The sequence below is a fragment of the Xiphophorus maculatus genome, chromosome 13 (genome assembly GCF_002775205.1).
Source record: "Xiphophorus maculatus strain JP 163 A chromosome 13, X_maculatus-5.0-male, whole genome shotgun sequence".
Lineage (NCBI taxonomy): Eukaryota > Metazoa > Chordata > Actinopteri > Cyprinodontiformes > Poeciliidae > Xiphophorus > Xiphophorus maculatus.
Genome location: NC_036455.1, coordinates 27973665 through 27999734, shown reverse-complemented (window position 1 = coordinate 27999734; position 26070 = coordinate 27973665). Strand labels below are relative to the sequence as shown.

Here is a 26070-nt window from a genome sequence, read left to right as displayed (position 1 = left end):
GCTTTGTGTTTTTCGCCTGAGACCTTTACCACTACGGACCAGAGTCATGCCAACTACTATTAACAGAGTAGAGTCGGACATGTTTACAATGTCTGAACATGTAAATGTGAATATTCTGACATCGGTTGTAACACTAAACTACAACACTTCTTTGGTTCTTGTTTGGATTTCTTGATTTGTTTTCAGAAAAGCTTGTTCAACTTGTGGACAAGTCGAATTTCATCCAGAGGGGGAAAAAAAAGATGCACCAAGCTGGCAATACATAGTGTGTGATATGCCAGCGCGTGGTTGGCAGGGTGCTAGGAAGGTAATTGAAACATATGGACTTAATGAAGATTTATGGAAGTAAAACAGATTTTGTGAAGCAGATGGTTTTCATACTTTACCCCTAAGATGTTAGTTTGGGAGGACAGATTTAGAAAAATAAATACCCCTCTGATAAAACTGCACGTTTCTATTTGGTTCAGGAGTGTTTTTTTAAATAGCAATTTAGGGGGTCTAAGAGATATGACACTTAGGCTTATCCAGTTAAATTACAAAAAATCTGAATCAAACTACAATTTTGTATTAAATCCAGGATGCCATTAATAGCACAAATGGGGAAAGTATTAGCCTCCAAACAAAAAACGGTCGTGCTTTATTGATTGGATAGATACAATTGGATGTTTGGAGACTTTTCTATTAGTACTAGTACTATCAGCAGAGGCATTATATAAAATTACTGGACCAGTTATCTAACATCTAACAGATAAAATATGACAAAAATAATTTTGGTCTCTGGAACAAATAAAGTGGAGTGTTTTCTAACTTTTTCCTAGCTGCTCAATGAAAAAGCTCAGCTTTATACCCAGAGGTACGAAGATTTAGCGTTTTGTTGTACTAAAATAGTCTTGACAGACTATGGAGTGGAGGAAAGCTTCATTGTGGTCAAAGGGAACTCTGGAGGCTACAACATTTGCATCAACTGTCTTAAGTTTGAGCAACAAAAAAAACCAAACAACAAAAGCTCTGGCACAGACATATAAAACTATTCTTAATTCACGGTTGTTTCCATGCATGATATGTTTACCCATTAAAACTGAATTGGAAGTTGATTTAAATTTGCATCACTAAACAGTAAAATGCCTCTTTACAGTCTGAAACATTTGCTTTTCCATCTGTCAGTTCACGCAGGTTCTCCGCTGGCCAGAGGGCATTCTGGGTAAACCACACAGATGTGCAATATGGCTGCACAAAATGATGTCAACAAGCATTCTGTAGCTGTAACATTGGCAAAACCCATGTGATCTTATGAAGGCACTGAGGATTGTAACTCACAGCCTTATTTTCAGGACCACCACTGTTACAGCACTACAATCCTGTCTAATCAGTAACCTCTGCAAGGATATTATGCTCCAACAGATGTCCAGCTTGCTGTTGATCTGGCAGCCCTGGGCGTGCTGTCGCTCCTCCTCCAGCTGTTTGGGGCTGCTGAAGCGGGCGGCCTCCTGGTCCAGCTGGGCCAGACTCTCAAAGTCAAACTTGTCGACCTGGATGGCCATCCTGTAAGAGCGGATTTGAGAAAAACTCACTGATTTCACAGTCAACTAGCTGATGAACATTTGCTCTGGTTTACATATTAAAATAATAGAGTTCTGTTATTTTCACCGTTGACAACATTGTAGCGTTAAAGGTTAATTATTTAGAGTAATGTCAAGTAATAACCTGAAGAGAATACGTCAAAAATCTTCCTCTACTTGTTCTTCCTGTAGCATGAAACTCAAACTTTTAGCTAGAATAAACTAAAGCAAAACTCATTGTTGTTTGAAGCCCCCAGTCAAGTGGTGTTAGCATCAAAAGTGGTAAAATTTCCTTTAGTTAATTTAAATGAGCTACTTACAAAGCTGGCAGTGAAACATTTAAATCTGTAGCTAAAGTTAAGATGCTGTAAAACTATTTCTTTGGTGTAATTATGTTTATCCAAGTAAAATGTGAATAAATGAAGCGTACTTTGTGAAACATTAAGGGTTATGTATAGTACAAGGGTTATGTATTTTGACTGCTTATAATGCGTCCCTATTTTTTAAATTATTATTATTATTGTTATTATTATTGTATGTGGATTGGGATAAAGGATATAAAACTTACATTAGTTTTTGTTGTCACCAGTTTGTATTTTTCTAGATATTTTGTTCCATGACACTCAATAATATCCTGACCATCTTAGATCGACAACTTATTGTTGTGTGCACAATTATATAAGTGAGTCCAAGTAAAGAAAGAATTATTAGCTAAAATGGCTATAACATGGCTTACAACCTCTTCATGTTGGAGCCACTTTAGCATTCAGCATACTGAGGTGAGTGAATCTTGATCAGTGCAGACAACCTGTTCATTGTACCATGAGATGAAGTAGTGTATTAATGGGTCATTTTCTGCAGCATTAGCATAGCCATTGTCGTGGGATATCCCTATGACAGATGTTCAATTTGGGAATTTTATATCAAGGAATGTTTTCATGATGACCAAAAAATATTCCACGACGTTGGCAGCAATAGAAGGCAACGTTGTGGTGTTGATCATTTAAAGCAACGTATATGCATACGCCATTAAAAATGGAAGGCAAACGGACAAAAGTGAGAGTGGGTAATGAATTTATTAATGATGTAGAATTAAGAACAGAATTCTGGGGAATATGAGTCTCTAGAGGCGCAGTGATTACCTGCATGGCCCTTTATTGACCTGAACAAAAGGAATCCCAATCAACATTACCAACGCTAGGCCAACACAGCTAATAAACTGCTTGACACGCTGGATGACTTGTTTCTCAATAAACCAGATAGAATACTAACCAACATATTTTAGTGAAAATGTTGCTGCAGTGTTAGGATTGTCATTTACTCTCTCTGCTAACTTCAGCTGGTTACGTAACTGAGGACAACATTTCACAAATCCCACTGGTTCCTCAACATGTAACTGGAGCAACTTTAACTCAGTATTTTCAAGGTAAATAAAACACACCCCTACACGCACACGCCCACACAAAGTGTGTTTACTGCAGTTCAAAATAATGCAAATATTCACCAGTGTGCATCAATGTAAATATCGATTGGATTAAAATTACAGTCTGCAGTCAACCCAAATGTGAGTTTGAAAACCAATGAAAAAAAGAATCGGAAAAAGGAAATGAAAACAACTGGAGTTATACAATCCACTAATGCAGTGTATGAAGAAAAATGATACAAAAGGCATATTTAGTTCTGTAGGTTTCCTAACTGGAAAACCAGTGCCGTTACTGTCCATTCTTCCCCGTTTGATGACAACCAGTTCCAGCTGCCTCGTGAGCCGAGACGAGTCATAAATTATTCATCTACTCTGAACAAACAGCTCCAGGTTGGAGTCTGCTTCTAAACTGCTGGTGTTGCTAAGTTATATATTAACAGAAGGCAGACTGTTCTGTGCTTGTTATTTGCCTGAGGTTACATCAACTCTTACTACACTGTGGTTTCACCCGAGTTATGCGCATCAGAATGACCCTCAGGATCACGTCATATTGTCCCACAGCATGCGGGGCCTTCACTCAAGGATGTTGTTGTTAATTGGACATACTGGTTTGGCGATTATCTTGGCAAGGGATATGATCAACTGAGATAATTAGACTGCTTACGAAGATCCTTGTTCGGAAGGTCATCAAATGGTTATTTTATGTACAGGTGGATGGATGGATGACTCATTTATTGTGTTTGCTTTTATTGCAACATGACATTGGGTGTCCTAAAAGGCGCTTATGAATAAAACCCATTATCATTATCACTCAGTCAGTAGAAGAAGATTGTAGGCTTGTTGCACATTTTCATGTGGAAATTCTATACAGTTCCATGGTCTAATTTCCAGAGTTTCGGGTAAAAATTGAAAAAAATAATACAAAGAAGGGAGAGAGAAAAAGAAGCAAAAGAAGGACAGAAGAAAGAAAAAAAAGCAAAGGAGATAAGGAAGGAAGGAAAGAAGGAATAAACAATGGCTGGATGGACGGATGGATGGATAACTGTGCTATTTATCATTATCGTGACTTCTGACAGGTTATAATACTCATCCTGTCTAATGGACGAGATGACTGGACTTTGGCAATCAAATAGAATAGAATAGAATAGAATAGAATAGAATAGAATAGAATAGAATAGAATAGAATAGAATAGAAATGTCCTTTATTGTCTCACAGTGGGGAAATTCGGGGCGTTTTGTTATCACTGTGACTCTTGCCACTCAGCCTAACCCACACAGAACTGACTGTAACCTCAGCAGGGCAGTGTGTGAAACACTGAGTTCTTCTTCTGCCTCCCAATTCCCCAGATATCCAGCTGCTGAGAGCTTATTGAAAGCAAAACCAATCTGTAGGGATTACAACCCGCAGCCTCACAACATAAAGCCACCATCAGAATCTCTTATTTTGCCACATGCAGTCAGGTGGAAAGATTGAACACTCTACCTCAGTCTGTGTTTTTCTAGTATATTTGGATACAAATATAGCCAATATCAGTTTTTACAGAAAAAAATGGGAGTAATATACATAAGTAATACAAACTGAGGAATTTCTATAAAAAGTAAAAAAAAAAAAAGATATGCAACTTCTAATGAGGAGTAAATTAGGACACTCCCACATTTATTCTGGAACAGCTGAAATTACATTTCACATCAGGTGAACGGTAGATCATTACATCATTTTGAAAGGCGGCTGCATGTTTAAATCAGATGTTTAGTTTAGTGTGCTGCTGACTACTGAACTGAGTGAAGTGATGCTTCTCTTTGTGCAGACTGATGTCAGACTGGTTGAAGGCAGCAAGCAGCAGCCAACTGAAGTTATGACTAGCTGCTAGCCAGAATACCTGTTATTGCTGATATCTGTTATTTGGAAGTGATACAGCAACTTCTGGTGTTTTTCCAGAATTAGATCACTATGGAGCTAAATCAGAGCATTAAAATTTGTTCGAGAGAAAAAAACTTTGAAACTGAAAAATTATTTTGAAACTGACAAAAAGTTCAAAGCTATTTTTCAAACTCAATGGGGTTTTTTTTCAACTTCAAAATTTTTTTTTTCTGTTTTTCTTTTACTTTTTTGTTCAGCTTCGATTTTTATTTCCTCTTAAACTTTATGGCCTCTATTTAGCTCCACAGATTGCCTTCATTTCAACTTTTACACGATTAAAAGAGCATAACACTACATTACATGTATATTTTCTTTAAAATACTTACGTAATGCAGTGTCTTAGCTGTCCTAATTACATGACAGAAGCTACTTAGCCAGTATGTTCTGTGTTTTAGTCTGTCAGACGAGTACAGATGGACAGAATCACCCAACATGGAGCTCAGGATTATCTTACTGATGTCATGACGACTGATGGGGCCGAGGCTCAAACACCAAGAGGAACCACAGAAATTGTGATTTTTCTTCAAATAAGAAGAAAGAAAGAGTACGGTCTATTCTCTGTATTCTCCATGAAGCTAGCTACAAATTACCTGGCCATGCATCTCCACAAAAAGCCGACTGGAATAAAGGATTCCCAAAAATGGAACGTTTCGCTAAGGCCAGAGATCCAGAGGTTCATCAACTAAATCACAGCTTTGCCATGAGGAACTCCCTGAGTGATTTGATACACTGGGTTGTTTTTGGTGTGTCTTCATGACACTACATAATCATAAACAACAAATACAGCTGTGTTGGCGTTCAAAATAGTGTACTTATTTATCTACTGCTCAACGGTTAACAACTTTGGTCAACTTGTTGCTTTTAAGTGCAACAAAGCAATAAATCTGACACTGTCAAGTAAGCCTGTCTCAATAAGCAATTAATCATCTATCTCCATGATAAATTAAAATGAGTTTGATCATTACATTCTGATTGATAGTTTTTGAAGGGCAAAATTGTTTACAGAGACTTCATAAGCCATTTGGGTTATGATTTGGCTTTTTTCCCCCGTTTCTTTTTATTGTTTTTGTTGTTTTATTTTGGATATTTAAAATGTCTGCCCCAGTTCCCCAATATTTCACCCAGTTCATGTGTGTTCTCTACAAAATTAAACTATTGGTTAATGAGAGGACAAATTTCTACAATTAGGGCATTATCAATATATTACTAGACAGCAGTCTCAAAATGACAATATTATTGTTTATCGCAATAATCTCTGGGACATTTTTTTTCATCCAGGAAAAGTTTTATCATGACAGGAGGCCCAGATGTTCTGTCATTATTACGCAATTATTAATATTTTACTCAAAAATTGTCTCAGAAAAGACAATAATATCGTTCCTCACAATAATTTCTGGGACAATTTGTTATTGCGATACATTCCTCTTTTCACGATACCTTCTTCAGCAAAGCCATCACACCGCCTGATCCCACCTGTCGCATTTACGCTTCTGCAAATCTTAAATGAAATTACACAAGAAGGAGAAGAAGAAAAAAAATCTCTGGGTAAATCCAGACACGCGCACATCAAAGTGACGAGGAGGAGGAAAGGCAATGCAATTAGCATTTCACAGCCTTTACAACAAAGCCACGGCACAAATTAAATAACAATTAAGACTTCAAAACATGCAGCAGACAAAAAAAAAAAGGGGGGGGGCTTCTGCTTCTTGCTTTTCCCTCTACTTAATACATCCGCCTTTGAAGATTAGTGGCACAAGGCTTATGTCACTGACTGAAGTCCCGTCTTCAAATGGGTGCTGCGTTTCATTCAGTCATCTTCAAAAGCCCGCATTACACACTGGGCCTAAAAATACCACGTTGCAACAATGCAAATCAGCCTGTGGATGCAGCGTGGTGAGCCGTAAAGCCGCTCGTCTTGACAGAAGTGATTACTAAAAGGCAGACGATTGCGTTCAAATTTACACTTTAAATGACAGGAATAGAGAAGGCAGGACCAACAACATCCAGTCACTCCATTTACTTTGAAAGTACAAAGTACCATGTACTTTGTTTCTATAATGTTCGTGGTAAAAAATAATTTAAAAAAACGTAACCATTTTCATACTCCTGAGTTTTAGGTATCGGGTGATAACAAAACTGGTTAACACTATTTGAAGGGGTGTTCTTAAGACTGACATGGCACTATCCCAAATATGGCAGAACACTCGTTAAGAACGTGAAGAAGTCTTTATGAATGTTTATGACTGCTGTCATGAAGTGTCATTCGGTAAATAATGACACTTATAATGCAAAGTTGCATTAAAAGTACATCAAAAGTGCCAACTTTGCATTATTTGATAAATGATGACACTTTTAATGCAAGGTTGCTGTAAACATTGCATTAAAGCGTCAAAATTTACCAAATAATGCAAAGTTGGCACTTTTAATTCAACTTTTAGAGCACCTTTGCGTTATTTACCAAATGACACTTCATAACAGTCAAACATTCCTAAAGACTTCATGTTCATAACAGGTGTTATATCGTGTTTATGATCTTATCATATCAGTCTTTTTAGAACCTGAGATCATATGAGTTGCAACAACTTTTATTTAAGTATTTTTGAATTGAATAAATTAAATTAAGATGATCTCCTTCAGTGCGTTCAACCTGAAAATGTTAATGAGTGAACTAAGAACGCAGAACTTTAAGGACCATCGAAGATAATGATATTAAAAAATTGGCATAAAAAAAAGTTTTCGGGTAAAAAAAAATAAAAGATATAAAAAATAGCTGCAGTTTTTGATTGAAACGGAAATAAGTGCTTATAATGTTTACACGATCGAAATGGGTTTTTTCTGTCTTCAGTTTTTCATGAGCAGATTTATTTTCCTGCCTCAGAGTTTCTGATGACTCACGATGAATTGGCCTCTCAGCGCTGAAAGAGGCAGAGCAGAGGTGTACTGCTGCCGAAAGCCCGATGAGACACACATGCCTGTTCTGTGATGTTATGTTGGCTTTTGTCAAGAACACTGGGGGAAAAAAACAACTCTTGCCAAGTATTTTGGTCCAGGTTCTAATGCAAATATCTTAGTTCACTATAAATAAGACAAAAGTAACTTTTCAGCAAGATATAGAAGCTTGTTTTAAATCAATAATCATTGATGCAGATGGAAAAAGTTTTAGTTTCACTATTTCATTTATAACAAGATATTTTTTCCATGTTATAAGGGAAATAATCTGCCAGAAGAACTAATACATTTTCATTAATATTAAGGAATTATTGACTTAAAACATGATATTGCTGAAAAGTGATTTGTAAGATGGTTTGGTCTGATTTCAAGTTTATGAAGATATTTGAATTAGAAAGTGGACAAAAAAACAACTTTATAAGATTTGGTGTTTTTTTGCAGTCTAAGTACATTTTAAAAAGCCTTTATTTGGTTGTTGTAAAGTTTGCCTGAATAAAAGCAGAAATAAATGCTTTTAAAGAACAACCCGTCTTTAGTTGTACAAACAGCAAAATGTGTTTTTTTCTGCTGATTTTAAAGGGAATTTCTACCATCTTGATTCAGTCTATACTTAGAAACAGCAACCAAGTTTCTATGAGCTGCCAGATTTAGTAACTATCCAAACTAAAGTGATTTTAGTGAAAATCATTTCTGAAGTAGAAAGAGTCGCTTCAAAAGTCAGACAGGAAGTTCTCAAGCAGAGAGCCGAGGTTAATGAAGACTCGGTTAGTCGACTTAAACTTTATTTTTCTTATCCAAACACGTCGAAAGGTAACACAATACCGTGTGGCCAAAATGTCATCCTGACCACCGGATGTGACTTCTGACATCGTCGCCGTTTAATTACCAGCGTCCTGCAGCAGGCTGCGGCAGTAAAGCCACTTTCAGCGGCGGCCTGGGATGAGCGGCTCGCTGCAGAGACGACCCCGTCCTAATTAAATGCTGCGTCGCCTCAGACCAAAAGCACATGATAATCATATTAAAGCATACGGGGCCGCTTTCATCGGATCACCGCAGACCCATGAGTCATTTGAAAAACTCATCAGTGCTTCAGAAACACCTCAGAGGCGACCAGACGCAGAGCAATTTGATTACGGACGGCAACATTAGATACAGGAATCAACTTTTTTTTTAATGTGAGGATGTTTTTTTATTTCTTATTTTCTCCCCTCTAGCAGTTGCTTCCAGTCTCCAGATACTGCTGCAGTGCCGCACACAGATGCAAACAAAAGATGTTTTCTCCTCCTTTTTAGGAAAACGATTTGTCATTTTTTTTACGGCGTGCAAGATTTTTCTCATGAACCCGAACTGCATGTTGCAAATTATTTTCTTCCCAGATCCTGGCGGCAGGGAAGAAACGGCGAGTGGAGATCGTAGCATAAATGTGTGCAGGCGCGCGCGCGCGTGTGTGTGTGTGTGTGTGTGTGTGTGTGTGTGTGTGTGTGTGTGTGTGTGTGTGTGTGTTTGTTTGTTTTAAAGGCGGGCTATTTTTAGCTCACGTGCAGGAGCTTAAGGGTGGAGATCCACGGCGCTCTGCACAGAGCCAGGCGAGAGGACATGGCTATTTTTAGACTGCGGCTGACTCGCAGCAGTAACCCTTTGTTTGCTGCAGCAGCGGCGAAAATGCTGCCATCCGTTAATGTCGGCTTTGGTAAAGCTGAGCTTCTGTAAGAGTGGAGCCTTTTGGGTGATTATGGAACAACAACAAAAATAAATAATTGAAAAGAGGAAAAGAAGTTCTACAACATTACCAGGGGTTGTCATGGTGAGCTATTTTTATCTCACATTTGCTTAAATCTGGAATTTAGCCTCCTGTTGTTTGTGCCAAATTCAGCGGCTAATATCAATATGATGAAACGAAAGCGCCAGATAGCAGCCGAACAGTGAGGTTTGGTTTTAAATCTGTCAGAGCAGGAGAAAATGGATTTCAGTTCTTACTTTGAGACCTTAACTAACCCCTCTGTAGTGAGGAGACGGGGCTGAGACGCCCTCTAGGGATCGTATTGTTTCTAGCAAAAACGTGAGAAGAGGAAGGTGAAATCCTCCCTACAAGAAGAGGAGAAAGTGGAAGAGAAGGGAAGTTTAACTGGGGGGTGGTGGAGGGTGTGTGTGAGGGGGTTCAGCAGCAACAGATGTACACCTTAGCATCCAGCTACAGTTATTAGCTTTCATTTTGCTCGACAGGCTGAGACGCTTCCAGTTGCTACAATTACATAACATCCCCACAACACTGGGAGCCGAAGATGGGATGTCTTACTGCTGGTGATAATGTGCTTTGCTGCCATAAAAAAAAAAAGTACTACGAGGGGGTAGGGAGAGATGGGAGGTGGGGGGTGGGGGGGCCACCATGGCAACAAGCTTTGTTTGAAAATGAGGCGTGTGTGTGTCCTTGTGCACATTGATTCAGCAGAGCCGAACGACTGATTGTCACGGTTTGGCCAGAACGGTGAAGGAGATTGTGGATGGTGCTGCTTGGGTGGGTGTATGGGTGGGGGTCATATGTCATATGTAATCCCGCCTCCGACAAAAACCTTACATTCCCATATAAGACTCATTTAAGTCCTGAGGAACACAGCTATGGTGATGACTCAGAGAGGGGCGTGTGTGCGTGTGTGTGTGTGCGTGCGTGTGTGTGTGTGTGTGTTGGTGTGTTTGCGTGTGTGTGTGTGTTTGGGGTGAAGGAGAAAAGAGGGAGCACCGAATGGGAATTCAGAGAAAACTGCTGAAGATGATTGTAAGGAGAGTTTAGGCATCAATAAATAATTTACTATAATGAATTTTAGTCCAAAAAAAAAAAGTTCCATTGTAAGAAGTAGAATAGAATAAAATGTTCTTTAATGATCCCCAAGGGGAAATTGCTTATTTGTTGGAAGCTACTCCATCTTTGGTGATAAATACAAAGTTTGTAAAATATATACAGTATATACCTAAGAGTAATATGTTCAAAATGACTAGATATAAACACATAAATAAATAAACAGGCAATCACATGCAACATATTAATTAATAAATAACCTATAAATGAGCACAGAAAAAAAGTCAATTAAATTGGAAGCTAGAGTTTTGCTGATGTTCACCTTCATTGGTGCACTTGTTATTCAAATTTCTATTTATTTTAAGACACAAATATTTGTTTCTTAACAGCATCAGAAATAAACCTTCCACCCTGTCAAAAATACATGAGAATATTCCATATTTCCATGCATAAAACGTTTTTAATCATAATAATAACCAGCATAAGCACTTTGTATATTTGAGTTAAAGCCTTACAGAAGTGAGCTACTATAATTTTGATTGCAAAATAATTGGAATAATACATAATCTCTGTTTTCTTTTACCTGTGTTACATCAAACTGTTATTATTATGACTGACATGCTAAGGATCACACATTACATGGAAAGAGTTTCACTTACATGAGTTGTGATTTTTGACACTGATCTGTGAATTAAACCCCCAAGACTACACTATGTTCCAAATTATGATGAAAGTCATATTTTCTCAGATTTTCCTAATGCTCAATGCAAATGATGGTCAGTATAATTTTCCAATTACAAACTATTACAGTATAAATCAAATTTTACTTTACAAAGCTCCCCATGAGAAAAGTATTTTTTTCAAAAATAAAAACTCAAAATGCACTGATCCAAATTATTATGCTCAGCAGATTTTCTAAACATTTTATGGATTATAAAGAACTGCAAACTGTCATTCTTTGAATGTGCAGCATTAAATGGTCACATGTACTAAAATCAAAAGCTATTTCAATCAAAAACATCTTAACAGACCAAGTTACATGTTAACATAGAACCTTCTTTGACATCACAGCACAATTCTTGATCCATTGAACTGGAGTTTGTGGAAAGTTTCTGCTTGAATTTCTTTGCAGGATGTCAGAAAACCTTCTCAGAGCTGCTGGTTTGATATGAACTGCATTCCACCCTCAGATCTTCTGCTTGAAGAAACTCCAAAGGTTCTCAATAGGGTTGAGGTCAGAGGTCAGAGGTCAGAGGATGGTGACCACACCATGAGTTTCTCCCCTTTTATGCCCATAGCAGCCAATGACACAGTGGTATTCCTTGCAGCATGAGATGGTGCATTGTCATGCATGAAGATGATTTTGCTACTGAAGGTTCGGCTCTTCTTTTTGAACCATGAAAGAAAATGATCAGTCAGAAAGTCCATATACTTTGCTGAGGTCATTTTCACACCTTCATGGACTCTGAAGGGGCCGACCAATGATTCTCTCCTCATGATTTCAGCTCATAAAATGACTCCACCACCTCCTTGCTGACGTCACAGCCATGTTGGTGGCCATCCACCACCAATCATCCACTACTGTGTCCATCTGGACCATCCAGGGTTGCACAGCAGTCATCAGTGAACAAGTCTGTTTGAAATGAATCTTCATGTACGGCTGGGCCCACTGCCACCGGTTCTGCTTGTGAGCTCTGGTTAGGGGCCCAATAGTAGGTTCAAGCACCGCAAGCCTCTGGAGGATCCTCCACCTTGAGGTTCCAGAGGCACCAGCAGCTTCAAATAACTGTTTGCTGCTTTGTAAGGACATTTTAACAGCTGCTCTCTTAATCCGATGAATTTGTCTAACAGAAACCTTCCTCATTCTGCTTTTATCTGTACAAACCCATCTTTGTTCTGAATCAGCCACAAATCTCTTCACAGTATGATAATGCTTCAGTTTTTGTTAAATATCTCATGTTTTCATACCTTGTCATACGGCACTACACTATCTGATGATTTTCATCAGCAGAGATTCTTTCTCTTTCACATATTGTTTGAAACCTGTGGCCTGCTTAATAATGTGGAACATCCTTTTTAAGTAGATTTCCTTTAATTGAGCTCACCAGACAAACTAATCAACCAGTTTCCTGAAATTAATTACAGTGATTCAAAGAGTCCTGACACACAATACCATCTAGAAATTTAATAGCACAACAAAAAAATGTAATCTTTATGACACTTAAATTCAATTTGCATAATAATTTGGAACACGGTGTACAAAGAGCATAAAGCTAATCTACCCACCGTGAGGAAGAGAGGAGAGGCATGCGTACCACAGCCTGAGTTCAGCACAAGAAATGTTCAAGTCATTTTCCAGAAGATTTTATCTGACTGACATATCAAAGTCATTCTGTGTCCCAAAGCCTCCACTTAGAATGGAAAGACATGTTGCATTAAAATGAATAAAACTGATTTTGCTATTTCAATATTCTGCACTGTTAAAATAAGCTGTAACATTACCTTTTTTTAAAAAAAAGTTGTGGACTTTTAATTATTTCTTATTTTAATCTTAGGTTCTTCAGTGGTGGTAAAACTGTCTTGGTGTGTGTGGTTTATAGTCTTATTGGAGGATTGTAAAGGTTGCCTTAAGCCCAAAATTAGTAAAACAGGTATTATTCATATGCTGAATAATACCTGGCTCAGACTAAAGAGCAAGATGTAGCAAGACCATTCAAAAAGGGGCGTGGTCTGTGAATTTTAGCTGGTTACTCAATTTGATTAATTTATAGATAGAATCAGAGTGGGACACTCAATAGAAGCCAGGCATGTCTTCCCTGATAAACCAGCCAAATAGATTTTCCTACAGATCCCGATCAGAGTAAGAGAACGAAACAATATTACTAAATAATGAACCACTAAACATCACAATCACCTGGAATACTTCGAGGATTTCTCTATAACATGATTCATGAGTCAGGTTCTGACATTCCTGAATGTCAGCTTTCCAGGATGGTGACTTGTCAAGAAGTATCAGCAAGTTCTGTGTCTCTGTGCTCTTCCTTCTCCTGTTCTATTTAAACAATGGAGTAGGCAGTATAGTCAGTAAAAGTAAAGATTTTCTTTTTCCAAAGCCCATATTTTTATTTTCCCATGCTTTGACCTTGAAAACACTGAAACCAAATTCCTGACTCTTATAAAATGAACCCCTGTATTAGAGCTTTCTGCATTCCATTATAGCATTTTAATAATGTTCTACATTTTTGTTCTAATTATCTGACCAAATACAGTAATCCTGTCCATGTCATTCAGTGGATTGTGCCTTTCTTGAAACCAAATATACCTGCTCTCACCAAAAGCCCAGTCTCTGCAGAGTCAGACTTGTGCAGGTATTTGTTTTTGGAAATGAAGATGAAAAGGGTAGTCCTGTATCGTTCCCTCACTATTGTAAGAAACCACATATTTGTTTCACTATCAAGTCTGAAAAAAAAGCTACAAAGCCAAGCATGAATGCTCTACTAAGCTTCCTGGGTCCATCGGCTTCCAAACTGAGAAAAGACTTCATTGGGTTTTTTAGTTCAAAGTCAGAAGGATCAGTTATGCGAGTCATTGTCGTTCTGAATAATGTTTCTAGTTTCCATGTGAAATGTTTGCACTGGCAGCACAAGAGAGGAGGAGGGAGAGTCCGGCGCGGTTCTGGAGTGGCTCCTGTGTTGTCGTAGGGTGGCCTTTTTAATGAGTGCGACAGCATGTAGTTTAGCTGCTTTCCTGAGTCGTGCTGTGCCAAAAATAAATAAATTAAAATACAAGCGCACCTGGCTGCAGTTGTTTCTGCTCACTGGGAAATGTCCTGATGGATAGACAGAGACCATCAGGAGTGGCCGCCTAATGAGTCCCTTTGCGCATAAAGTCACCCTTGGAAAAAAGGCCAAACTCTGGCATTTCAAATAACTACACAGAGAAAGTCAGAGACTGAAACCTCCTTATTTCTGTAAGTTCAGTTGTTATACAGCTGATGACTGCTCCATGATGGAGAAATTATATGATGGCCATTTAAAAGGAAAATACTGCAAAGATGACATCAGCTGCAATAAATCCACATTTTTCTCACTCCTCTCAAGAAGATTGGAGACATTAATTTGTCAATGAGACATGCTGAATATTACAGTGGCAGGTAATATGTGAACTCATGACACTTATGCTACACTTACAAGTAATTCTTTGCTATATCAGTAGTGGCCATACTAATATTGCAATGCGTTCATCTAATTCTGATTTTAAAAAAACAGCAGCAGTGTATTCCGAAAAGTAAAAAAAGCTAAAAAGTCTGAAAGTAACTTTTATATACCTATGGATAAATGTATTGATCACAAAGCATATTCTGTTCCAATCTAAAACGCAAAGAAAAAACTCATAAACTGTATTATTACTCTAGGAAGAGAGGAACAAGTCCTCTGATTCTTACAGTTCTTACAGGTATCTGCCTGCCACTTCCCACTGGTCACTGCCTGCGTTTCCATTGATTGTATAATCGTCCATTTCAAAAATAAATTTGCTTAAAATGGAAGCATACCAATTTCAAAAGAACGTATTTGTCGATAAAAGGTTTTGCTGCTAAGATGAGGGGCTTTCTTGGACGCATCAGTTAGTTTATCTCACAAAACTGCAATGGAAACAGACGAGTCACATGATCAACAACTGGATGATGCCATTGGTGCAAACCACAAACAAACAGGAAGTGGTGGGAGGATAAAGGCGCTGTGTGTTTTTAATGACTCATTGAGTGAACAAACTTATTCATGTGTGATTTTAATTGTGCTTCTGGTTTAATGGAAACACCGCAATTGCAAAATCATATTTATTCGACAGTACGGGAATATTGGCAAAGTTTTGCTTTGTAATGGAAGCGCAACAAATGCCATGTCTGAAGGGTCACCTTCCACCTTCCAATATATTATTTTCCCATCCAGAAATATAATTTTTTTTTTATCATAAAGTGATTGTTGCTGTTAGTATTGTTCTTAAAAACAACTGTGTTTTGTAACTGGCTGCTTATTAAAGTTATGATGCCACTTGTTCCCTCATTTATCTGTGGAACATCTGTTCCACATGAGCAGCTGCATCCCAGCAGCTTCAATTTGTTACACAAAGAGGCTGAAGAAAAATGTGATAAAACTTTGTCTTTTTATGCAAACCGAGTTTTTAAGCTTCTTTAATCTGCTGAAAATAAAAGGTTACCATAAATAAGACTATAAATCACAAGGGAGGCATAACCTGCTGTCCCGCCTGTTAAATCAGTCACTTTAAGTGTGAAGACAGACAATAACATCCAGGCTTTATAGAGTGAAAACCTGGACCGCTTTTTTACGTTTAATGGTTAACGTCATTAACCAGTCAAGTATTAATGAGAACAAAATAACCAAAACGAGAGAAGTCAGACTTTATGAACACAATTTTCCTTTTTTTATGTAATTGTTTCTCTTAAAATGGGCATAAAAGAAAACTCTTTCAAACAGATCAAATCACAGCGACCCACAAATAACAGATCAAAGGATACAGCATTATTTTTCAAAGCCTAAAATTTATGAAATGTGCATAAAGTCATTGTTTTTTTGAAGCTGATATGTTAATTTCAAAATATATTTTTGACACAAAAAAGCCTCTGGAGTTATGTCTAACTAAAACAGAGAAACAAAAGGTTTACAATAACAGTTTAACTACAGTGTTGCTGTAGACAGATAAACCCTTACAAGTACAACAAGGACTTGCTGTGTTTTAGAAAAACAAGATTTTCAGCCTCATCCACTCAAAAGCCACGTTTCCGTTACAAATGTGCGCAAAACTTTGACAATATTCCACTAATGTGGAAAAAAAACGCAATTTCGCAATTGCGGTGTTTCCGTTGCACAAGAAAGACAATTAAAATCATGTGTGAATAAGTTTGGTCACGTGATAAGTCATTAAAAAACAGGCAATGCCATCATCCTCCTACCACTTCCTGTCGTCTTCTTTGTCTTTTCTGTCAGTGGTAACATCCGGTTGTTGGTCATGTGACTCGTGTGATGTGAAGAAAGTGTTTCCATTGAAGTTTTGCGCAATATACACATTTCGACACGGCTGACAAAACACCTCATCCAAAGCCACTCATTTGGCTTCAGGTTCAGTTGCCTTTTCTTTGTAGATTTTTCCCCCTTTTTTATCTAATTATACTTGAAAATAAATACATCTATAAGCTACAAGTAAAGGAAAAGTTGTACAAATAGGGATATTTGACATTTAAGACAGTACAAATATTTCAATGGCAAAAAATATTACATTTAATCTAATGTTTTGCAGGGTATTGCTGCAAGAGGAAAAAAAACAAAACAGGCAAGCATTGTCTACTGTGTCCTGCTCTGTTCAAAGGAAAGATGGAAGAAAGCAGCTCGGACACTGCGGTCGCGTCACAGTGTTCTTTAGGAACACTGTCGCTCTCCTGAACATCAAAGTGGCCATTTGCGCTGACAGGTGCCATTAAAGGCCATCATGAGGAGGATAAGGACCTTGTAAAAATAGGAGGAGATGAAAGAAGTGCTCCGTCACTCGCTCACCTGCAAGCTGCTTTTACAGCAACGCTACAAAAACTCAACAAACTAAACTTACTTCTGGAGGACAACCAGTGAGAGACGGAGATATTCACCAAATCCTCTAAACCATGTAAATGCAGAAGCAGATTTAAACAGCTTTCTGTGTTGAGGGCACTAAAGAGAAATATTTTACCCATCTCCACACATGAAAGCTTTTCCTTTTACATTCTGTTTGTGTAGCGCAGGGGAAAAAATAAAAAAATAAAAACTCAGCAAAGACAATTAAAAAATATTTGTCCCAGGCGGAAAAAGCGAATGACTGACAGAGTCATTTCTGCATCTGTCAGACTGAGTCGTTGGTTTCACTAGTCTTGGATGAAGACAAAAAAATAACATCTCCCACTTGACATCTCATTCATCACAGAAGAAGAAGAAAATAGGAAATGACAGGACCGCTTGATGTCGACACTGGGGCGGTTAAAGGGACGGTAGCGTACGTTCGGGTGCGCTACGAGATCTGAGTGCAGTCAGAACTAGAGGTGCTGGTGCTGAGTGGGCGTCAGAGTTGGTGGCAGTGCATTCTGCTATAACTGGACTGTGGATGCTGACACTGGATGTCTGGGCTGGATAATAGAAACATAGAAACTTTGAGGAAGTTTCCATGTTCCTCGAAAGTTTAGCAGTTTGTCACATTACAGACGCAGGTATCAGAATCAGTGGGTTTTATTGGTGTTTTTATGTTGGAACCAACACAAAGTAGTGCAGTTGTTTTAAACTTATAGAAGTGGGTTTTTTATTTGTTTTTTTACTTACTTGTTTTCTCAGTCATTTTAATTTTGTTCAAATCCTGGTTTGACATCTCAGTCCTAAAACTCCACTGAGAGTTTCAAACTTTAACAGACTTTATCTGCCTGACCAACTCTGCACCTCGGACCTCAGTGAAAATTGAATGGAACATGGACTAAAATCATTTCTCAGCCACTTGAGGGGAAGGAAAAGAAAATTTCTCAGTGCGTTGGCACAAAATGTGCCCACAAAGCTCTTCTATCTCTATCACATGCACACACACACACACACAGAGTCACAAGGGTAAACACTGAAGGCAATGTGGGGTTCAGCAATCCAAATAATATTTGGTTGGGAATCACTCTACCACTGAGTTAAAGAACAAAATGTCATGGAATTTTACAGCAAAAAAAAAACATGGAAATTTTGGAAACATGAAAGAAATCACAAACCACCTTTCAGTTGTTTTTCAAAGCAAGGAAGTCATTTTGAAACACACTTCTGACACAAAAAGCCTCTATAAGGTAAAATGCACCATCATAATGACAAAATATTTAACAATATGCAACCTAAAAATGACAGTTACCTTGGAAACTGAGCCCTGTCCAACGGGAATATGTAACATTATGTGGTCACTTTTTGGTAACAAAGAAAATAAGTAGAGTGAGTTATCTTACTTTCCTGTGATAGAAGTGTGGGTGAAGAAAACAGCTTAACGTGGAAACATTTTCTGCCCCAGAGTTATGAAGTACTTGGAAAGTTGGGTTTAAAGAACCCAAAAATTCAAAACTAAAGGTGAAGGACGCAATGAATATGTGACAACTATAAAAGATGGCTCTAAGCTGTAAGGGCAGGGGTGATTGTTTGTGACCATACATTTTCTCAGGTACTGTATGCATCGTCATTGTCATTCTTCAATTTTGACTGCATTCTCAGCCATCTTAATTTCTGTTTCTTTTGCCTTTTTGACGTCATTTTCAAACATTTCTAGACTTCTAAAATTAACGTGATTATTATGATCCTGACCTAAGAGAAAACCAACTAAGAGAAAACAAGAGAATGATATATGATCCCAACATTTACAAACATGCAAAAACAGTTCTTCTTTTCCACCTTCCCCGTGTGCTTGCAAAGGAGAAAACACTAATTGAAAGTGAAGATCAGATTCAATTTGGCATTTGAGACAATGTTTTACTAACTGGAGCTACGTGGTTCTTGGAATCTGATTTTATTTATTTATTCTTATTTAGCCTTCACTTTATCAGGAATCCCTTTGCTTATGATAAAATCAGTTTTATATGGAGACCTGGCCAAGAAGAACACCAGTATTATATGCAAAACTAAATAAAGAAGTGCAAGGTCTGACTTAATTTTGGGGACTTTGCTTTGCCTTAGCAAAGGTCACAAGAGCAAAGCATGAAGTTCACAGGCAGCAAAGTGCTAAAACGAAAAGCACTTCAAAATCTTGTATCTAGACAACAGAGATGAATTGGAGCTGTGTTATAATTAACTAACTAACCTGTTCTCTAAGCACCTGGATTGGATAGGAACATGGCTGTTGTGACTTAAATTATCTGGACCTGTTGGTTTTAATGCAAAATGTTCTCTGGTCACTGTTTGTTGTGTTTTGGCTTAAATACATGAACTAAATTAAGCCAAATATCTCATAAAAATTATTTTAAAAAGCAGAAAAACGACCTGTTCAGCTGACAACAAAATGTATGACTAGATTAGTTTCCATAAATGATGTTACTTACTTTTGATCACAAATCTAAAAGAACCAGGACAGAGGTGCAAAACATATGCTGCGCTCATATTTACTTCAGCTTTCAATGGTACTTGAGTAAAGTAGTTCGACTTGTTTCACAGGGGGAACAGTGGGTGGTAAATGGAAACGCAGCGGGAGACCTTAGAGTCAAAATCTGTTCTGAAACCCCGTAGGAAACGGTGTTAAAAAAAACAGTATAACTGTGATTGTCTTTAGCAGACATCTACTAACTACCTGGTTCGGTTCATTTTGTAATAAATACAGAGAAGAAAATCTAAATTTACATACTAAAGAAGGTTAGGTGGAATGCATAGAATTCCCAACACTTTAACATCTGATCAATGAGAAGTGAATCCAGGATGGTAAAATCCAATAATTCTACAATTACAGCTTTATGATATCAGAAAATCATTTATTATCAGAGATAGTGAAAGGAGCTTAAGACGAAGAATTGAGTCGCACTGAAGCCACAAAATAAAGACTTGAGTTGACTTGTTGTTAGCTGTAGCTTTAAAAACATCACCAAGGTCTCACCAACTCAAAACGGTAATAAATGACTCCATCAGGAAAACAAATTAGATTTACCTCGACTCACCTACAAAGTGTATTCCATGGTATTTGGCAACCTGTGCTTAGCTTGCTGGATACATTTATGTAATATTCACTTTATGTATTTTATGCACATACTTTGCAATACCATCTGTTACCTCCCTCTGTTGTGTGTTTATTATAAGTGTATTTTTCCTGTTGGTATAAGACCAATAGAAATTTTCACCAAAAAAAGATTGCAGATTCATGTTATAAAATGAAAAAAGCATGTTATAGTTAACAATAACTTTAAAAAATTAGGTTAATGATGTCTGTATGAATAATTCATACTTTAAAAACAATTAAAAGCATAATTATAATGATGCTAGTGTTTTGATACAACCCCACACCTCCTCGGAATACAGTTAGGTCTTTAAAAGACTAATTAATCACATGAAACTGCGCTAACATGGCAACACATTTTTTAATTTTTACATATAACAGTTTCAAGCAGAACCTATGTTTTCTGGTGTTTCTAGTACGCCCGTAAGCCTGACGCACATGTGACATCCCCAAAACAACGAAGCTTCTCTTTGCCCACTAGGGATTCGTTTTTATTTCAAAATCGAGCTGATTGGACGCTGGAATGACTATTGTTGTGTTCGAGTTATGCTACATTATTAGCACAACTAGCTTAGCCTATCAGCGAAGCTATTCAAGCCTAAAATAAAATTCAAATTCAAAACTATTTTATTGATTCCAAAGGGGAAGTGAAATAAATCAAAGACCTCGGTGGATGTGGGCAGTTTGTCCATCAGTATTACGTCTTCGGGGCGTGCAGTGGTGGCGCAGGGGGTTAGCACGCCCCACGTTTGGAGGCCTTAGTCCTCGACGCGGACGTCGCAGGTTCGACTCCCGGTCCCGACGACCTTTGCCGCATGTCTTCCCCCCTCTCCTCACCCTCCTTCCTGTCTGCCTACTGTCAAAAAAAATACGAGCCACTAGCACTGCAAAAACTCTTCGGAGAAAAAAATGGAAAAAAAAATAAATAAATTAAAAAAATAAGTATTACGTCTTCCCCACATTCTGTCGATAACATTTTCAGGGCATCATAATTTGGCACATGCAGCTTATGGGAATTTATATGACAAGCTTTTAAATTACCTGCAGCAGAATTACAGCTTGGTAGGCAATCCCTAATAAACTCACAAAACTGCTGCGCAGAATGAAATAAAGAAGAGTTTTGAATACAATTTGTACGAGAAACCTATTAACGCGACCCGTTTTAGACGATGACTATAATAAATCGCTGGCAAGCTTGTTGATCTCGGCGACTAATTTCTGCTCAGGAAAAGGTTATTTTAGGAGAGCTGAGTGATGAGCTGCTTGGCTCCGTCTGAAAAGATGCCTTTCCACCCCCTAATTCCCCTCAAATAATACCCGCCCGCCCCGTGGAGAAACGCCTGTGAGTCACCACTGGTGCACCTCCGCTCATGGCCAACGATCCATCGCAGAGACAGTGCTGACTGGAATCATAATTTGCCATTTCCAGTGCGATGATAAGTTGAGCGAGAGGGAAGGGTAGGAGGGATTACAGAAACAATAAAAGACTGAGATGATGCAGGCATGTCTCTGGCAAATGAAAAAGGAGGGGCTAATGGCTGATTAACTACTAAAAATTACAAAGATTAAAATATTTCCAAACAAGCATCCATCCGCATTGTTGCCCTCCCAGAAAAATTCCAATAAGAGTGAAAAACAAGCTAATGAAGTTGTTTTACAGGAACCTGACACTTCTTAATGCAGAGCAGCAAAATGCTGTTGGAGCTTTTACAACCTGGCATCAGAGTCGAACAGAACCACCACCACGACATTCACAGGATCGCATTTATTTTGTTGATCATTTGCGTTCCTACATTCAAGTGTTTTGTGAGTCTGTCTCTTTAAAGGCCCGATTCACTGAGAGACAAACTGTGGCCGTGTCAGATTGTTTAAGCCAGGTGGAATTTAAAGGAGCCATTTTTGAACTCAGCCTTCTGCAGCATAACATCTAAAACACGAACGCACTGGAAGACGAGAGCGTCCCGTCCAGAGGTGGTGGTGGGGTTTCCCTTTGTCACAATATAACAAAACCCAGAAACGTCATAATCTATTTTTAAGCGTCATTTTTTAAAGGGACAGTATTATGTATTTTCCAGCCACATAGTGCCATTTTATAGCAAAATAAAGTAACTGTCACCTTCAGTTGTTATAAAAAATGCCATATATATCAAATATGACTTTAAAAAATTTACTTTGAAATTTAATGCCTTGAAATTGGGCCTCTGTCTTTTTAAAACCTCCTGCTCTTTCTGAAACTCTGCCTTCAGAAAGTCATCACAACATGGCTTCTCTTTTAACCCTTTAACAACGTTTTTACCAGCGTTGCTCTGAGAAGTAGCTCCTATAATGAGCTCAGCTGATGCTCTGTTCTACTAGGTGTTTGCTAATTGCTGCTGGCTAGTCTGAAGGAGCTGAGTGGAGAAGTTGTGAGAAAGGGGTGATATGTGAGGCGCAAGTTTGGAGGAGGAGCTAGGTCCAACCTGGCGTTTTACAAAACTGAATGGTTGCCATGGAGATTGAAGGATTTCTCAGACAAGCATGAAGGCAAAACTCCAGGTGTGTTTTCGATGAGGGAATAACTTAATGCCATGATGTAAAGTTAAAAAAAGTTGACTTTATATAACACTGCCCCTTTAAAATGAAAATAATCACATTTTAATTGCAGATAATCCACAACGCCTCATCACACATCAAGCACATGAATATGTCATTTTTTTCTCCGCAGTGACAAAATCTACAATGAAATTAAACACTTCAATTATAAGCATGGATGTAAATTGTGAACCCGTTAGTGTGTAATGAAAATGTCTCAGGGTTCATATTGAGGCTGAATCCAAACTCTGGAGCCTCAAATGAGGGAACTTCTCTCAAACTGAAGCGATCAGAAGTCAGCAGGACTCTGAGTGTGAGAGGACGACCTCCAAAGACTCCTGTCCATTATCAAACAGTCCATAACGCTTCAACGCGCTGTCAACTCCAGAGAGCAAGACGCATGTACGTAGTTCAGAGTTCAGGTCAGAGGTGATGCTCAAATGGGAAATTTATTATTATTATTATTATTATTATTGATGGATTGGTTACCTAAGCGATGTATTCTGTGTGTAAAGTTGAAAATGTCTGCGCGTCTGCAGCTAGTAGTCAAATCTGTGAAATCCAGCCTGTCCAAATGACTGATGGTCTTCAGGTTCTTCAGGTCTTCGTAAATGTGGACTGGCTGGCTGACCTCTGATAACCTCAAGACACAATTAACATGTTTAAAATCATCTTCCTAAAATAGTGGCCTAAATCATTTTTGCCAAAAAAAAATAAGTTAAGCCGTTATTTTAGGAAAGCGACGAAATGTTAGCGGAGCAAAGGACGATTTTTACTGCACAAATATAGCACAATTGATTGAAGCGATATTTTGTTTGATTTTGCAAATGTGCACTGGCTGGTTGACCTTTGACCTCTGAAAACATTCATTAATATCTTTAAAATGAGAACGGCACCAAACGAACGCAGCACAAACGTGATGCTGATTCAGTTTACTTTGTAGAAAACTGATTCGGCATCAGTTTCTTGTTACAATTCAGCTTATCAATAAGATATATTGATCAAGCAGTACGGAGTATATCTTTTGGAAGCGATATAAGTATGAACAGTTTTTATTATGGTCATTTCTGTGGAAATATTAAGAGTTTTCTATGGTTTCATCTGGAAGGTTTAGAATTCTGACCTTATCTGTACATAGCTTCATGTTTGTACAGTTTTTAGAAGTAAAAACAGGTCTATGACAGTAGGGGGCGTTATTGCAGGTTTCCACATAGACTTGTAGCTCACCTCTGACACTCGCTGGGATGCAGGACCAGGTCCTCGCTGTTCTTGGCGCTGACTGTGAGCTCGTGTTCTGTCGGGTTGAAGATGTCGAGCAGAAGGTGGCACTGCCGGGTGCTGGGGACACAGACAGGAACACTTCAGCCAAAAAAGCCGATACGACGCATCAAATTCAACACCCCAACAAAAAAAAACATGACTGGCCTGTCCTTGGACTGTGTTTATGCGTCTGGTTCTAATTACTTTGCTAAAAATGAACAGCAGCGTGGCACACAGCGGGTCAGTGAGATCAAGAGAAGATGTAGTGTAAAGTACTCTCAGTGCTTGTCAGAACATCAAAGGTGGTCGTGCTTTTGTTAAACCTGAAGACCTATGTGGAGCAGGTCATCTGTGCATCATCCCGCGCCTGCTTTTCTCATGTAGATCACAAGAGGAGCAATTTGTGATTCAGATCAACATGTTGAGTGTTCAAAGAGTTAATTTTAGCCCCCAAAGTAGGTGGATGAAAGGCCTGCATGACTAGAAACAGAACCAGCTAACAGAATTAAGTGCTGCTTCACAGGAATAATGTCTGGAGCTGGAAAGGGTTAGGGTTTTGTGATGAACAATAAAAAGCATCCCATGATCTGGCTGGTATTTCTTATGAAACTTTTTGAGCATACACCAAATTCATAAATCCAGATAAAGAGTGAATAGAATAGAATAGAATAGAATAGAATAGAATAGAATAGAATAGAATAGAATTCAACTTTATTGTCATTGCACTGTCACAAGTACAAGCAACGAGATGTAGTTTGCATCTATCCAGCTGTGCTCTACGAGATATAAATATTTATTCACAGATGTACAAGACTATGTATGTATGGACTATAAGGGGTTATAGCAAAGAGATATAGATATTGTGTATAAATATAAATATGGGAGCTGTATGCACAGATTATACAGATTATACAGAATATACAGATTATACAAGAATGTTAGGGAATGGATTATATATGTATATAATATAATACAAGATAAATAATGGCAGATAAAATTTACAGGTTGTATGTGTGTGTGAAGAAAACAGTCCGTGATGTGTGTGTGTGTGTGTGTGTGTGTGTGTGTGTGTGTGTGTGTGTGTGTGTGTGTGTGAGGATAGTCCATGTGTTATTGTTGTATGAGAGGATAGGGGAGTACAGTCCTTATAGTTTATGTTTTATGTCAGGAGGCGTTCAAAAGCGTGACAGCTGTGGGAAAGAAGCTGTTCCGGTGCCTGGTGGTTCTGGTCCATAGGGTTCTGTAGCGCCTCCCAGAGGGCAGGAGGGAAAAGAGTGTGTGTGCTGGGTGAGTGGAGTCCTTTGTGATTTTCCCGGCCCTTTTCAAACACCGCTTCCTGTAGATGTCCTTGATGGCAGGGAGCGGTGCCCCGGCGATATACTGGGCAGTTTTCACCACCCTCTGCAGCGCCTGCCGGTCGGAGACAGAGCAGTTCCCGTACCAAGCTGTAATACAGTTGGAGAGGATGCTCTCAATGGTGCAGCGGTAGAAGTTCGTGAGGATCTCTGAGGACAGGTGGTTCTTCCTCAGGGTCCTCATGAAGAAGAGGCGCTGATGCGCCTTCTTAATGAGTTTGGAGCAGCTGGTCGTCCAAGTCAGGTCCTCGGAGATGTGGACTCCCAGGAACTTAAAGGTGTCCACACGCTCCACCACTGTTCCCTTAATGTGGATGGGTGGATGTGGGTCAGCGTTCCTCCTGAAGTCCACGATAAGCTCCTTGGTCTTCTCGGTGTTCAGCTGCAGGTTGTTTTTGTCGCACCACTCAGCCAGACGGTCTACCTCCTCCCTGTAAGCGGCCTCGTCATTATCTCTGATGAGGCCGATCACCGTGGTGACGTCTGCA

General features: G+C 38.6%; 1 protein-coding gene across 2 annotated transcripts in view; it reads right to left on the bottom strand.

Moving 5' to 3' along the window:
* The window catches only part of trappc9 (trafficking protein particle complex 9), a 214892-nt gene that overhangs the window by 69264 nt on the left and 119558 nt on the right, over window positions 1-26070 (bottom strand). For both annotated transcript variants that reach the window (XM_023345160.1, XM_023345161.1), the window contains 2 exons: window positions 24195-24305; window positions 1389-1542 (listed from right to left, as the gene is read on the bottom strand). In XM_023345160.1, the coding sequence (XP_023200928.1) occupies window positions 1389-1542; window positions 24195-24305 (265 nt within the window). The remainder of the gene's footprint in view (window positions 1-1388; window positions 1543-24194; window positions 24306-26070) is intronic.